Consider the following 14,802-nt stretch of genomic DNA (forward strand, 5'->3'; position numbering starts at 1 on the left):
TGTATCTATAATAAAAAAAAAATTTTTAATCAGACTACGTCTTCTTGTGAATACATCGTCGAAATACAAAGAAGTAACATTACAATGGTTACTACAATAATCAAAATATTGAGTATGTGCCAATGAAATTTAAATCAATAGTTACACAGGATTAAGGCAACTTTCATTTAATACAAAAATTCGTCACATTTTTACATTATAATTAATATTATATTAATATGATTCCGAGAAAGGGCCACGTTTATGGAACGCGTATAATTTTCAGCAGAAGCTTTTAAAAGAAGATTTTTATTAATACAGTACCTACACAATAACAATATTATATTACTATTACTATTAAACTATCACATCACCAAGATTAAGGGAGACAATAAAGAAATATTTAAATATGCATCGATATTTTACATTAGTAATACAAACCATATCTACGAAAAACTGTTATACTCTTTAAAATGCTATCTTATCGCCCCATAAACGATGCTCTTCAACAATCATACCGAACATCGGGAACATATCGGTTTCCTTTAAAGCGCATCTACACAACACAAAATATTTCCACGAAAAAAAAAAATCGAATTTACACTTTCTTTTAACTATACCCACAATATGAAATAACACGGATAATAAAAGAAGTATGTATAAAAAACTATACACACTAAACTGGAATATAATTTAATGGATTAATTTTTCATAAAAACCAACATTAATCTAGCAATGAGGCGCATATACTCGATGAACATAAGATTGCATCTTCATAGGATAAATTATCATATGAAAAAAAAAAAGAAACAGTTGACACAAATATTTGTAATTTTTCTCCCCCTCCCTCGCCCCGCACCTCCTTTACTCTGTGTACAATAAAAACTTGGAAACGCTCGAAGTTGATAAAAAGCATACGCATATAATCGAACGGGGACTTGAGTTTCCAGTTTCCAGCTTGAACCAGTCAGTGAAATTCTGCGCTGGCCTTCCCTGAATTCCGACACGGACACGCGTGATAGTGTGTACTCACCTGTAGGAGGTGAAACACGCGGTGGAACGCTCGGAAAAACGCGCACAAGACCACCACCACGTAGCATTGACGAACGCGGACTAGCAAACGGAACACGGTCTCTCGATTCGAAGCGCAGAAAATCGTTGCACAAGCGCGCGCAACTATATACATGTATATCCTGTCTCTCCCCCGGTTTCCCGTGCCAGAAAAACAACGACGACACGAAACTGGATGCTAATCGGTGAAGATATTCGGGAACGTCGAGAAAATGAAAAGGAAAACACGGAGAAGGATACAAGCAACCACTGTGGCGGGAAGTTTAAAGATAAATTGAAAGGGCCAAATCTTTTGTCATCTGTACTTCATAAATTTATTTAGTTCATTTTTAATTGCTACATATTAGAAATTTGTCATGTAAAATGGAATTTATGAATTCAATCGACATGTAGGGTGTTCGTCGTAACGATAACCATATAACCTTAACCCTTTCTAAAGCCGAGCTAGATTTGTCTCACTTTCGTAAAATAACCTGTTTCTCGAGCAAATGTAATACTTATAAGGTGAACAGAAAAAAAAATAAAACGTTGATGGCAACATGATTGCCACTGCCTTATAAAGGGTTAAATCACTTACAACAACTTTAAAAGTGGCATTACTTAGTCGGACATGCATACATAAATCACAGTAATTGACAGTTTTACAGTAATCGTTTTTCATTGATGGAACCATATATCATTTATTCTTTTTCAAAAATACAACGGTACCAAGTAATGTTATTTGTATTTCTGTTGCACAATAAAAGTCATTTAAAACTCAGATGGTATTATATTTAAAAGTGTGAATAGTGTTCATCAGTTAGGTGTGAATTATAATTGACAAAAATCAATAAACCAATCTAAACAGCAGAATTAAGTATGTTGAATATCATAGTAAAAGGTAATCCTCTGTAGTAATTAAAGCAGTAATATTAACGGAAGTTTTTGGACATTTGAGTTCGAAATGATTTATTATCAAACACTAATAAAATTAACATTAATTAATACTATTGTATATTCAAAAACGAATAAATAAAAAGGAAAGTGTTAACTTTTCTAATCCACAGTTGGTTAAAAATTGATTGATTCTGTATATCAATTTTCTACTAAACCATTATATGAGTAAACTTTTTAATGCATACTCGCTGTGAATTTTTTAAATCATTTGGTGACGCTATGTGAGTACGAATTTTTTGGATTCTGGCCCGTGAGGATTTTATGGAGTAGGTACAGTGAGTAAAAAAAGTATTCGCACATTCTTTAAAACAAAACAACTTTTTTGAAATTGGACCAAGTAACTTGAGTTTCTTTGTGAAGTTAGAAAGCTTAGTTTACCAGATGATGTGTTAAAAAGATTTTGAAAAATTTGTGACTCGTCGGAATGTTGAAGAAAATAGTAAAGGTCATTTTTTACAACTTCGTTGTCTGAGACTGTAATGAAAATTTAATAAATACATTTCGAAGGTTTATTTTAGTTATGTACGTGATGGAACTTTTATTGAAATCGGTTAATACAGAAATGAGCAACGGGCATCGAAAGATGTAAGAATCCTTAGATTTACTTTAATTGTAGATCAAATTCGCGAAAAACTGCGATTTTCAACATTTTTAACCGTTTGTATCTCATAACAGCATGCATATAACTAACATAAATCTAAGAAATGTATGTTTTAAATTTTGAAAAAAATTGAAAAAAGTGACCTTCACAATTTTCTTCACGATTCCGACCAATTGCAATATTTTCAAAATTTTGTTTACACATTATTTAATACACGAATTCTTCTAACTTCAGACAAAAAACTCAAGTCACTTGGTGCAATTTTGAAAAAGCTGTTCTGATTTAAAGGGTGTGCGTATACTTTTTTTACCCACTGTAGGTGTAATGTTACGTACAAATTTTCAAAGTGACCCAAATTCGTGTAGCACCGACACATATAGTCGAATTTCCCACATTTTATACGAGGTATGTTTCTGGTGCCTGCTGACATTCTTATGATGACTGTATGCTCCTTTCTTTAGTAGCCATGTGCTTGCCTGTTATCTGTGTTGCCTAGTTTCAGGCAGTTTTGATCCTAATTTTTAGATACTTGTAACTAAGGAAAGGAATTCTTAATGACAATTTTATTATTTTTGATTCTTGTCTGATTTCATTGTGTAGAATCATCCCTTAAATTTCCTTATACCTCTCAGCGGACATTCTGTAGTTAGGTACAAACATATTGTACCTGTGTATTTGCTGTTCATATATCTATTATTTCTTCTGTATAACTGACTTTTTTTATTCATAATTACTGGTTTTGATTTTCACCCCTGCAATATGGACAATTGCCCATATAAAAAAATACATGTCAAATATTTTTCCATAAACTATATTTTATATAAATGGCATCAAAATCAGCTTGTATGTTCGATATGTTCCCTTCTTAGTTTGCGTGTCTATTCATTGCTTGGTGGTTCTACTTATTATAAGCATTGACACGTTGACTGCCACAGTGAAAAAGGTCGTACGTAACCAGACACACGTTGTTTCATTTTTAAGTCATAAATCGTCTAAAATAAATGCGTGTTTAGTTGATAGACGCTGTTGGTCTTATTTTAAATTATATTACGGTATCAATTTTACGCAAATTTTTGTAACTGTATTTAAACCATCCAGCTTCTTTGAAATGTACGTGCTATCCAAATTTGGATGACGTGGCAGTGCAAATGTGAACGCATCCGTATCGGATAAATTTTCAAAGATGATTTTCCCGAAAACAGGTCCTTACTTTTTTAAATGGGTCATCCTGGATACTTATCTTACTTTCACATACATCGCCAGGTGACCACGTTGAACACCAGAAAAATTCGAACACGTCTATCGTAAGCATAAATATTTTATTTCTGCGAAATTACAGTTAGTTAAGATCAGACCGTTTATTTTACAATCAGATTACTGATTTTGGAATTTTTGAATGAAAGGAAAGAAGAAAGAAAAGGTTTACGAAATTTTGAAATGAAGAAGCCGACGAAGAGTAATAAAAGAGAATTGACTATACAGAAATTCGTTGAATAAGCAGTATAATATAATCTGTATATTTCGTGATGAAATTCGAAAATAACTATGACAATAGTGAATTTTTCTTTTAAAAACGAAGTATTGTTATTTGAATTGTGTAAAGTATTTGTTATAAAAGTAATTTTTACATAACTTAGTTCACCATGAACAATCACTTAAAATTAACCTTCATAAAATTTTATCTAATAGATAAGTGTCAGTCGATTTTCAGGTAAATGTTCGTCTTTAAATTGAAGCAGTGATAGTCCGTACACGCGTCAACTTAGTCTGTGTCTTACAATTAGTCTGATGGGAAACCTTTGGAGGTCGAACGAAGACTGTGCCTCGTGTCATTTTGGATGCTTGATTCAAGAATGTATTCATATAAATCTGTGGAAAATCCAATTGTTCTGAGTATGAAATCAGCTTAGCTGTGATCAGTACAAAAGATGTTGCCTCGAACTTTTAATTTCACATTGAAAACCCCCCTATAAAATAAATTATTATTTCCTTTGATTCTGATTTTCGAAGAAACATTTATAACAATGTGTGTTTTCGATAAATATTCGCAATTTAACGATTCATATTGTACCTGGAGATAAACGATATTCATTAGTAACAGTAAAAAATATAAAATGGTGACGGGAATTCAATCAATTCAATGCAACAGTATTGTTAAAATATAATTATATATATTTGTATCACTCTTCCTTGACATTATAGTAATATAATTGACCTGTATTGGATACATTTCTAAGGATGTCATTTGTTTATTTGTAAAGGAATGAAATACTTTCTACCAATCACTATGAATAATTTGTACTCTAACAATGTTGTATGTACATTCTATACTTTTCAGATTTGTATATCCAATTTCTTAAAAGAACTGGTATATGTATAACACAGTCAGTTTCTGTTCTGTTACGCTGTGCACGTATTCAGTGTTTATTTTCCATCTATATAAGTTTATTTAATAACAGAAACATGGTACACATTTACATGAAAAAGATTGCTTATATGTCTGGTTGATTAATATAATCTAGTTTCTGTAAAATTGAAAAATTTTTATCCGTGCATGGTTTTAAAATGTTTAATACGAACGGTATAAAATTTAATATTTAACAATATTTAATAATTTAACAAGAATTTTATACGATACACGGTATAAATATTCATTTGCCTTATCAAATGAACTATAATACAACCATACAAAAATCACATATTAGCGGATGAAATAATTTTTCCTTTAAGTAGTTAACCTACTAATAATTGACTCAAAATATGATTTTAAAATTTGGATGTAAGATTCATGTGCACCAAATATATTTTCGAACACAGTATCGTTTTTAAACACAACAATGATTGACAGACCATTGAAGACGATGACTGAAAATATCCGAAAAGGATGTCAGAAGCATTGCTTAAATATGAGTTTTGACAGTATAAGATATACTGCTGCCTTACAATTTTACAAGGAACAATATTTTATACAAAAAGTATTCACTTAACAATTGAATTCCGCGAAAAATACCGCGCTGAAATGATTTTTAATTCTTTTTTCAATATGTTGTTTTCTATACTGATGAATTAATTACAAAACAGAAATGAGTGTTTCCGCGTAATATAACAGACGTGTCTAAGTAGATTTGTTGTTGACCAGAGATGGCCTACTCTTCGATGTCCTCGCCGTCTAAAATAGTCTTGAAACAAAATGGCTGAAAAGGGTGGCCCTGTCCATCGTAGAACTTGCTCATAAATTCCACCCTATAGAAAATACGTGGGTAACGTTCAAAAGCTCTTGAACTTCTTATGGAATAAATTATTATAAACGATTGTCCTACTGTTCTTTATTCAACTAATATTACTAAACATAACGAACGACAATGTCATTTCATGTTTTCATGTAAAATAAACTTTGATGAACGAAAATGATATTGATACTCTTCAGAGATATTTTACGCGTATTTCGCCCGTATTTTCAACAATTCGTAACTCAGAAATGAAGCATCGAACGCAACGTTGTCATTCTTGATTTTCATTTTAGTTTTGCATATAGAATCCATCTTGTGAAAGTGTCCCACATTTTTATTAACTCCCTCTATAAAAGTGAAACCTACTTCAGTGGTGGACGGAGAACACGAGAACAATGAAAAAAGTTCAGAGACTCAGGTGTCCTACTTGACTTTCTTCCTGAGTTATACCCATTTTTGTACTCCATTTTTATACTTCAATTAACGTGCAACTGCTTAACGGAAGAGAGAATTTTGCTTCAGCGAAATTACCTAAACTACTCCCTCGCAAATAATAATCTTACATGTATACTGCATAGCTCAATTTGGCATTAATAGTCATTGATGCACAATAATGGTTATACATCGGTTACAAAATCAAATGGGGTACATGTATATAAACATTTTTAATTGTTTCTGTGTCTCCTGAAGTGAGTTCCCACTGTTAGAAAATATTGTTTCAAACGATATTTCCTAATATAATTTTTTCAAGTTAGATCTGTATAAATTTTGAATTTTGTCGCCGAAATTTAAATTTCAATTGATGTTCAAGAAAATTCGTTCCAACATCCGCACGCACAAAATAAGACGCCAAATTTGATTTGCACTTACCAATGAAGTCGAAGAGTGTGGAGAAAAGCGGACAAGCCTTCCATCATAACCAGGACGGCAAGGGTGAAGAATGCCCAAACGGCGAATATAACGAATAAAACTACACTCATTACGTAGTTATTCTCACTGGCCATTAGACCCCTCCTTAACACCATTGTCCATAGTACATCTGACAACTGTCCGTGGGCCAGTGACAGAGCCCATAAACGTAAATAAGAAGCCGTGTGCGATATCGTTGAAAGAACATATTCTATGGTGTGGATGGCTTGGAGAATCATAACTTCACCGAAAGATTCGTTTTCATGATCATGACCACCTGTGGCTGATTCACTGGTCGTAGGTATCGCTTGTGGAATAGGTGACTGCAAATCGGTCTCTTGGGTTGTTCCATTGCTCTATAAGGAAAGAATGAAGAAATTATACTGACAAAGATATAACTCTACAGATTAATACACTGCTTATTCCCATGTTGCTCTCCCTACAGCAACCACAGATCAAAGATGGGCAAACTCATTATCTAGATAAAAAGTTTCGAATAACGAATAAAAGATAAAAAAAAGTATTTCGTCATTTGTAATTGTTTAAATGTGAAAATTTCAATTTTTATAATAAAATAATACTTCTTTATGAATGAATCGACATTTGTCGAACAATTATTTAATCTCATTAACTGTTTAAAGCTCAAGATGACACCCTTAGATACTGCTGCTTTTCACTGTGTATTATTCGAATAAAATTCTGCCCAACTCTGCCACAGAGTATGTATTATAGTTGCATCTGTCCTTACTATATCAATGCTTACCCGACATAAAGTTTTGCTGTCTTTATTATGTATAAAGTGATTACAAATTTTATGACACACTATGTATTTATTACAATGTATAATACTTTGTATTATATGTATGTGCTTACATGAATTACTGGTGATTTGTTCCTCTTCGTTATTAAAAAGAGAATAGGTCTTCCGAGGAGCATCACGGGTATACACAATACCGCGAGTACAACACAGACATTTTGAAGTATGGCCTGACCTGGGAACATGTACTCTGAACACCCCTTTGGCATAGTGGCGTGACCTTGCAGTATCATGTTAATGAATGTAATCAAAACTGAAGGAGCGCATGTTGGAGAATACGCTTTGTCTGCAAATTGTGAAATCGAGATAATAAGTTGTCCTTTCCGTGAATTTTTAAGGAAAAATAAGGCAGTGTTATTTCAACATACATTTAAAATATAAACATTACAATTCAATTTATTATACTTATTGAAGTATGATTAGAATTATATTGTAATTAGTTGTCATATTACCTAAATTGAAAAGTTAATTAAGCACGTAAGTTTAAAGTATATACCTGGAGAAGCAGCATCATATAAGACCCATTTGACAAACATCAGAACTACCAGATAGAAAAACAATAGAATGAGAAAGAGCAGCTGTGGCAAAAATTCGAGGAAGAATTTTGAATACTTCTTGAAATTCCTGAAGAGAAATGAAGAGTGTTAATACATTCTGCAAGTCTTTATTTGTTACAAAGTTAAATAATCTTTAAAATTGATGCAAATATCAATTCTAATTTCATATAAGAGACTAAAATCAAAGTTACGAATTAATACTGCCCAGAAAGAATAGAATGAAAATACAATGTTTTCATCCCATTAGAATACTAAATCAAACATATGTAAGAAAAGGAGAAAAGATAGGTTCTAGAATTTTTTTGAATAAAAATTCATATGGACTAGATCTGAGTTAGATTCAAGCTTAGCAAAAATTGAATCTGATTATGGGTAAATTAGGTTGAAGTTATATCTAGATCAGTAATGTTCACAAGTGGGTATATATTAGGTCTAACGGAAAGTTCTGTCCGATAATGTGTTCGTTTGAAACAAATATGGCTGCCCCCTTCTACCATTGTACAGAATGATTAAACGATGGAAATTATATTGTTCAATAAATATTAATAAATGTGTTGAAAATGTATTATTTTCTTTTAATTCAAAAACGGACAGAACTTTCCGGTAGACCTAATACTATACATATACATGTATGTACAGAATGTTGAGGATATCTAAATTTTAGAATAATAATATTCCTATAGCTCAGAAGATGCTAGAAACATTAACCTGGTAACAATATGAATTACAACTGTACACATTGTAATTCTAGTAGCCAAACTTACATAATATTGACAACACTCATGCAGACGCCAAAGATCATGTGCACGACACCAAAAATGATCGACAATTTCATTTTGTACGAATTCAAGAATATAATCTTGTTCTCGGCTTGTGCCCAAAGTGGATCCATACCGAATAGATATGGAACTTGTTTATAATCAACTTTAGGGTCCAACTGAAGGAAATCATTGTCCAGTATGGTGCTCTTATTATACACTATGTTCCAGCTAGATCCGAATATGTTAAGTGATTTTGAGAACACGTCGTTGTAGATAAAGCCGGTATAAATAGAAAATATACCCATCAGAAGTATAATATAACGACCGGCAAAAAATATATTCCAAATTTCAGACGTCGACTTCTGCGCCAAAAACTTCTTCTCCATCAGAATCATAAATAGACCAAACAAGGTCATAATCAAACCTGAATTAAAAATTTATGTTTAGAATAAAATTACATTATCTCACTGTTCAATAATTTCTTAAATATTCCAGTACAATTCACGTTTACTATAAACGTACATACAGTTGGTCAGAAAAATATTCAGTCATTGATATAATTTTGACTTCTACGCTCTACATTTTAAATAATATATCTTAAATAAATATGTATATAAATAGGCAACGAATAATAAAAGTGGTAATACGCCATACGGTACAGTATATTCTATAGATGTCAAAAATAAAAATACTGTTAATTTATTTACAAAGATTAATCCTTGGTTGAATACATCATACTATAATCAATAACATGTTTCAAACGGTTTGGCATGTTAGACTTTTTTTTTGTTTAATCAGTCGACGCTGTAGCTTGAGTTTTTAAATATTCTAAAACAAGTCTACGTATACATAATATTAACAGTTTAGTACACTCGACGGTGCAGATATAGTAGTAGACGGAACTCATACAGCCTGGTCGTAAAATCTGTCAGGCATGAAACTTTACATGTTTCGAATGTATGAAACAACAGTTAGGGGGACATAAGAAGTTGAAACCACGTTTAGGGCCGTACGATGTCAACTCAGCAAACCGTATGCGTCCTAATCCTTAACAACTATAGCTTTGTTGTTACTAATAGAGCAATTGTTATTCAGCAAGGAATGTAAGCGGAAAATTTAAATGACTTTTGAGGCCTACGAGTCAAGGTAAATACATACACTACTGCTCATCAGTATTAGGACACCTAGTTTGTATGAAGAAAATGAAATGAAAGGAATGAGATTTGTGAAAATTCTATATTTCAAGTCACGTTTATTACTGCATCGTAGCATAACCGTTGTTCATCGAAATTTAATATCCCCTAAACAATATTTATGTCACGCTTTCAACAAATTCGTAATGCTTTGTTGTTACAAACAAATAAATGGTTTTATTGCATATTCGATAAGTGTCCTAATACTTATGAGCAGGAGCGAACTTCTGGAAGACACGCACGGCCCTGGGTGCGGCTACATCAATGGGTGCCGCCGCTTAATGCTTTAATTTACGACCACGCTATAGGTGCCACTGACTATAACGAGAGGAGCACACCCCAGTTTTACCCCCAAATGCCTTATCCTGTGGGCAGAGACTAACAACCAAAACTTCGTCCCCGAACTCGTCGAACCTTCTAACTCCAAGTCTTTCTTTCTAAACTCCAAGAGTAAAATATTTACACTTTCTTAGGAAAAGGGTCCTTGCTACTCCGATCCAGAAACAAGAAATACTGAGTGTCTTCATAAGTTTTTCCGTCACCGTTCTTTCCGTCTGTCTCCGCTGCGTCGCGTCGTCACCTTTTTACCGACAACGCGACTGTTACAATGCAAATTTATTGCTATTCTTTTGCTAGACATTTTCTCAATTATTCTTTTGTGTTCATCGTTGTTTTGCGAAATCTACGATTTAGTTCATCCTATAGATTCGCAATGGAGTTAAAGTCAGGTAATTGTGGAGATGGATGTAGGACTTTTGCACAATGATAAAGCAAAACTTCTTGCACTATCGGCTCCTAGGGTTTGGGATCGTTATCTTCATAAAATTTTAATCTCCCTTATCCCCACATTGGTGGCACTTTATGTTAAATTTTTTTTTAAATGTTTAAATATTTAATTTTGTCAACAATATCCTTAATATATGAGTCACCTACAGGTTCACTTGTCCATAAGTACACCAAAACTAGATATACATTCCGACACCATGACTGATACGTAGCCCTGTGACTGATCCGCAGGTATATGTATTTCACTTATGTTTGTAAGTCCTTCGGATTAAGTTCTTCTTTTCGTTTTTGCCCCACTCTCGCATCAGCGTCATAGACATTAAAGTTACATTTATCTGCAAATATAACATTGCCCCACCATTCACTTCCATTCGATAGCTAGTCTTTTAGAAACTAAAGTCTCCTTATCCTGTTCACCGTATTAATAGATGGATTTTTCCAAACTATTTGTCCATGGTAGTCCTCTGACGTTGAATACTCTTCGGACGACATAATTGAGGATCCTTCTTAATTTCTTCAATAGTTGAACATCCATCACGAACGTTAAGCATTTTCAGGCAGCCATTAGAAAGTCAATTCTATTTTCATCTGGATATCGTTTAACGATGTAACATACTGTACTCTTGGATAGCTTCAAGAGACTTGCTATTTCCCGTACTCACTCTTTTTCATAATGAAATATTATTAATTGCGGTATTTCGACATGTGTGTTCTTACTTTTAGGACTCATTCTACACAGAGTCGAAATGATACCAAGGAATATTCAGCTCCTAACATCTTTAGACGACAATTCAGCACTGTCTTCGCAAACACTGTTCCCCAAGTTTTTAAGAATTAGAAATAGCATTAAAACGTTTTTAACCATAACAAATGCCCGAATATTTTCACGGCATCACAATTCACTCTTCTATTGTATAAGAAACTGTATGTACTAAATCAACAGTTTATTTTATTTTTGACATTTATACATATATTTTACTGTAATATGAAGTAATACCGTTTTATTACTCATTGTATATGTATTAATTCTTTTCTAACCGACCATATATTAAAGAATAAGTATTTTTATATAATATCCGTCTACACGATGTTCTACACTTGTTTGCAATCGAGAAGTTTATAATATTTTTAGTGCACTGTTAAAAATATATGACAGCCTCAATAGATGCTCAAAACGTAGAACTGGGTAGGGACATCTTCTGAAGCATGCTTTTGATCCTTATTTGTTCTAAGCCCACTTCCTTATTTTGGTCCTGATTAAATCTAGATTAGGACTTTGTGCCACAGAAAGTGCTATCAGAACATAAACACTTAAATGGTAGTTTGAAATTATTAAACGCTAAGTGTAGGAATGTTACCTAATCAGTTAGGGAAGTGTAACTACGACTATAAACGTAAGAAATTGTTTTCTTTTTCACCCATTCCTTTATGTCACATCAACTACCAAAGGTTATTAGAAACCTTACACTTCGATACAAGATACACGATCCTATCGCTTGGCACATGTCGAACTGATTTCTGCCATGAACTACAGCACTCAAGTGGTTAAAGGACCTAGCAATGAGCATTTCTCGAAACACTATTCTACAATTTCTACACTTTATTTCACAGTCTTATTAGTTTCTATCAGAGACCTTAATATTTCTATTTACTTACCATGGCCAGCATCACCGAACATGACACTAAATAAGAAAGGAAAAGTGATAATCGTGTATAGCGCTGGGTTAGCTTCACGATACGACGCCACGGCATATGCGTCGATCAAGTTTTGAAAACCTCTGGTAAACTTGTTTGTCCTGATAAATGTCGGTGGGCTCTCGTCTGTGTAGATTACATTCAGAAAAGATGGTATCGAACTACCACAGAGACGCTAAATACAGTAGAATGTTAAGAACATAAAATTTACAGAAATTATGCAGTAAATTAATCATTGAAATGTATTGGAATTTCTCCTTAGAAAATAAAAAATACTATTAATAACTTCATGCGAAAACTAACCGATCCTTCGGTCAAGCAGTTCCTGACGATATTAAAATCATCCATTGGAACCCAGCATTCTCCAATAAGGCACTTTTTCGAAACGTCCATGTTGAATAGATTCATTATGTGATAAATGGCCTTCATCTTTTTAACCATGATGGTCCAGTTGGGCAATTCTTTGGCGACAGTATGCAACACACGTTGGCGATGATCTTGTGTTTGATTTAGAACCTACGGGAAAAGATAATACAAAAAATTGTTTCACACCTGTAGCGTGCAATATAAATATATAATACAGATCTGCTATATAATGGAACCTTGATCTTGCACATATCTAACAACACCTAACCCAAACCTAATCCAAACTACGCTTAACATAACTAAGCACAAGTCGCGTAAATTAAGCGGGAAAAAATGCGTCTGTTAAGCGGAGACTACTGTAAATCGTAATTCTGTCACAATAAAAATTAAACACGTTTAACAGTCTCACCAAGTTTAGATCCTCGAGTCTAGTGCGGACGCCTTTGACCATGTCTTCGCGTTCCGCGTGACTATGCGGACAGGGATACAAAGAAGCGTGGAAACCACTGCAGACCTTCCTGATACGGCTCTTCAATTGTTCTCCTTGGAAAAAGGCAACAAAGGCCGTTTTGTACATTTGATTCCCCTAAAACAATTCGATAATTGCAAGCAGTTGAACTGAATGCTTTCCATGATCGAATAATCGTGCGATCGGTTATTTGATCAAATAACGGTTCACCGAACGAACTTAAAATTTGGTTTTGAAATATTGCAGTTTTTACACAAACACTGTCAGACGAATTTCAGTCCATTATCTATTCATGCCAACTGAATTAATTTACTGTAAGAGGGAAACCAGTGTGACGACTAAGAAAGAAGACTACTTTCGGGAGCTTTTCTTTTGACAAAGTAAAAGTTTTTTAGAACTTCGTCATTGGCAAAAGAATGTATGTATTTTAAACTAGTTTTTCCCCAAATTTTATATAAAATTCAGAGTAACTAATGACGTGAACGGCCCAGAAAGAGTAGAAGAAAAATGGGCGTCAGCCTAGCATTCCAATGGCAGCTCTGAATAAAAAAATAGCCTCTTTTCGTAGCTGTCACACTGATTTCCTTCCTTAAGAAGACCCCCTAATGATGATTTGAAAAACAAATTCATTCAGTTACTTCATATAGGTACTTTTTGACTTTTTAATATCATTTAATTATTAAATATTAAATAAACAGATTAATATTTTTTTATGAATACTAAATAATGATTTAGGAAATAATTATGATTCTTATAGACAGGAAATTTTGATATCACTTTAATTTTTTTATGATTGTAAATGATTTGTTGTGTCATATTTAAAAGAATATTTGGTTTATTTTTTAAGGGGCGCAAGACCATCTTAACGGTATAGCAGAAGCGTCCTTGTGATAAGGCGACGTTTCGAGTAAAAAGAAAGTGGAAGGTATGGACTAACGGTAGCTGGATCTTCTAATGGCTTTTCCAGTTCAGCCTGACGTAAAAATACGTTTCCTCGTGATATCCGCCACAACATTCGCTCGAAAGCTGGTACCCGTTCTCGATTTATTACCCCTGCGACGAATCTGAAAGACAAATTCCATTGAAATAAGAAAAAAACTTTTATTACTTAATAATTAACAAACTTCTTAACGTTTACTTTTAAAAAATTTGTTAACAAAATTTTAGTAATCTACAATTTTTTGAATAACCATCTGACTCTATAATTTTTAGTTATTTAAAATATTGCGAAACTTTTTAATAAATTAATGTGCAAATCTTTTCATATAACTTTTAGTTAATATTATTATCATTTCGTAGTAGCATAATTCTAAATTACTTAATTATTGTATATTGTCTACATAAGCATTTATGAAGTATTTTATTTACATATCTTTGTTTAGATGTGTGAATAAAATACTTATTAGTTTAAGACATGTATATAGAATTGAGG

At 33.0% G+C, this 14,802-nt stretch overlaps 1 protein-coding gene across 2 annotated transcripts in view; it reads right to left on the reverse strand.

Annotated features, from left to right (window-relative positions):
* Positions 1 to 5,682: 5,682 nt before the first annotated feature.
* The window catches only part of LOC107191204 (V-type proton ATPase 116 kDa subunit a), a 57,140-nt gene continuing 48,020 nt past the window's right edge, over positions 5,683 to 14,802 (reverse strand). For both annotated transcript variants that reach the window (XM_015580181.1, XM_015580182.1), the window contains exons 6-14: positions 14,308 to 14,434; positions 13,311 to 13,487; positions 12,839 to 13,051; positions 12,497 to 12,710; positions 8,865 to 9,285; positions 8,040 to 8,167; positions 7,600 to 7,829; positions 6,688 to 7,082; positions 5,683 to 5,830 (exon numbers count right to left, since the gene is read on the reverse strand). In XM_015580181.1, coding sequence (XP_015435667.1) covers positions 5,734 to 5,830; positions 6,688 to 7,082; positions 7,600 to 7,829; positions 8,040 to 8,167; positions 8,865 to 9,285; positions 12,497 to 12,710; positions 12,839 to 13,051; positions 13,311 to 13,487; positions 14,308 to 14,434 — 2,002 coding nt within the window. In that variant the 3' untranslated portion in view covers positions 5,683 to 5,733. The remainder of the gene's footprint in view (positions 5,831 to 6,687; positions 7,083 to 7,599; positions 7,830 to 8,039; positions 8,168 to 8,864; positions 9,286 to 12,496; positions 12,711 to 12,838; positions 13,052 to 13,310; positions 13,488 to 14,307; positions 14,435 to 14,802) is intronic.

The sequence above is a fragment of the Dufourea novaeangliae genome, unplaced genomic scaffold (assembly GCF_001272555.1).
Source record: "Dufourea novaeangliae isolate 0120121106 unplaced genomic scaffold, ASM127255v1 scaffold235, whole genome shotgun sequence".
NCBI classification, from domain to species: domain Eukaryota; kingdom Metazoa; phylum Arthropoda; class Insecta; order Hymenoptera; family Halictidae; genus Dufourea; species Dufourea novaeangliae.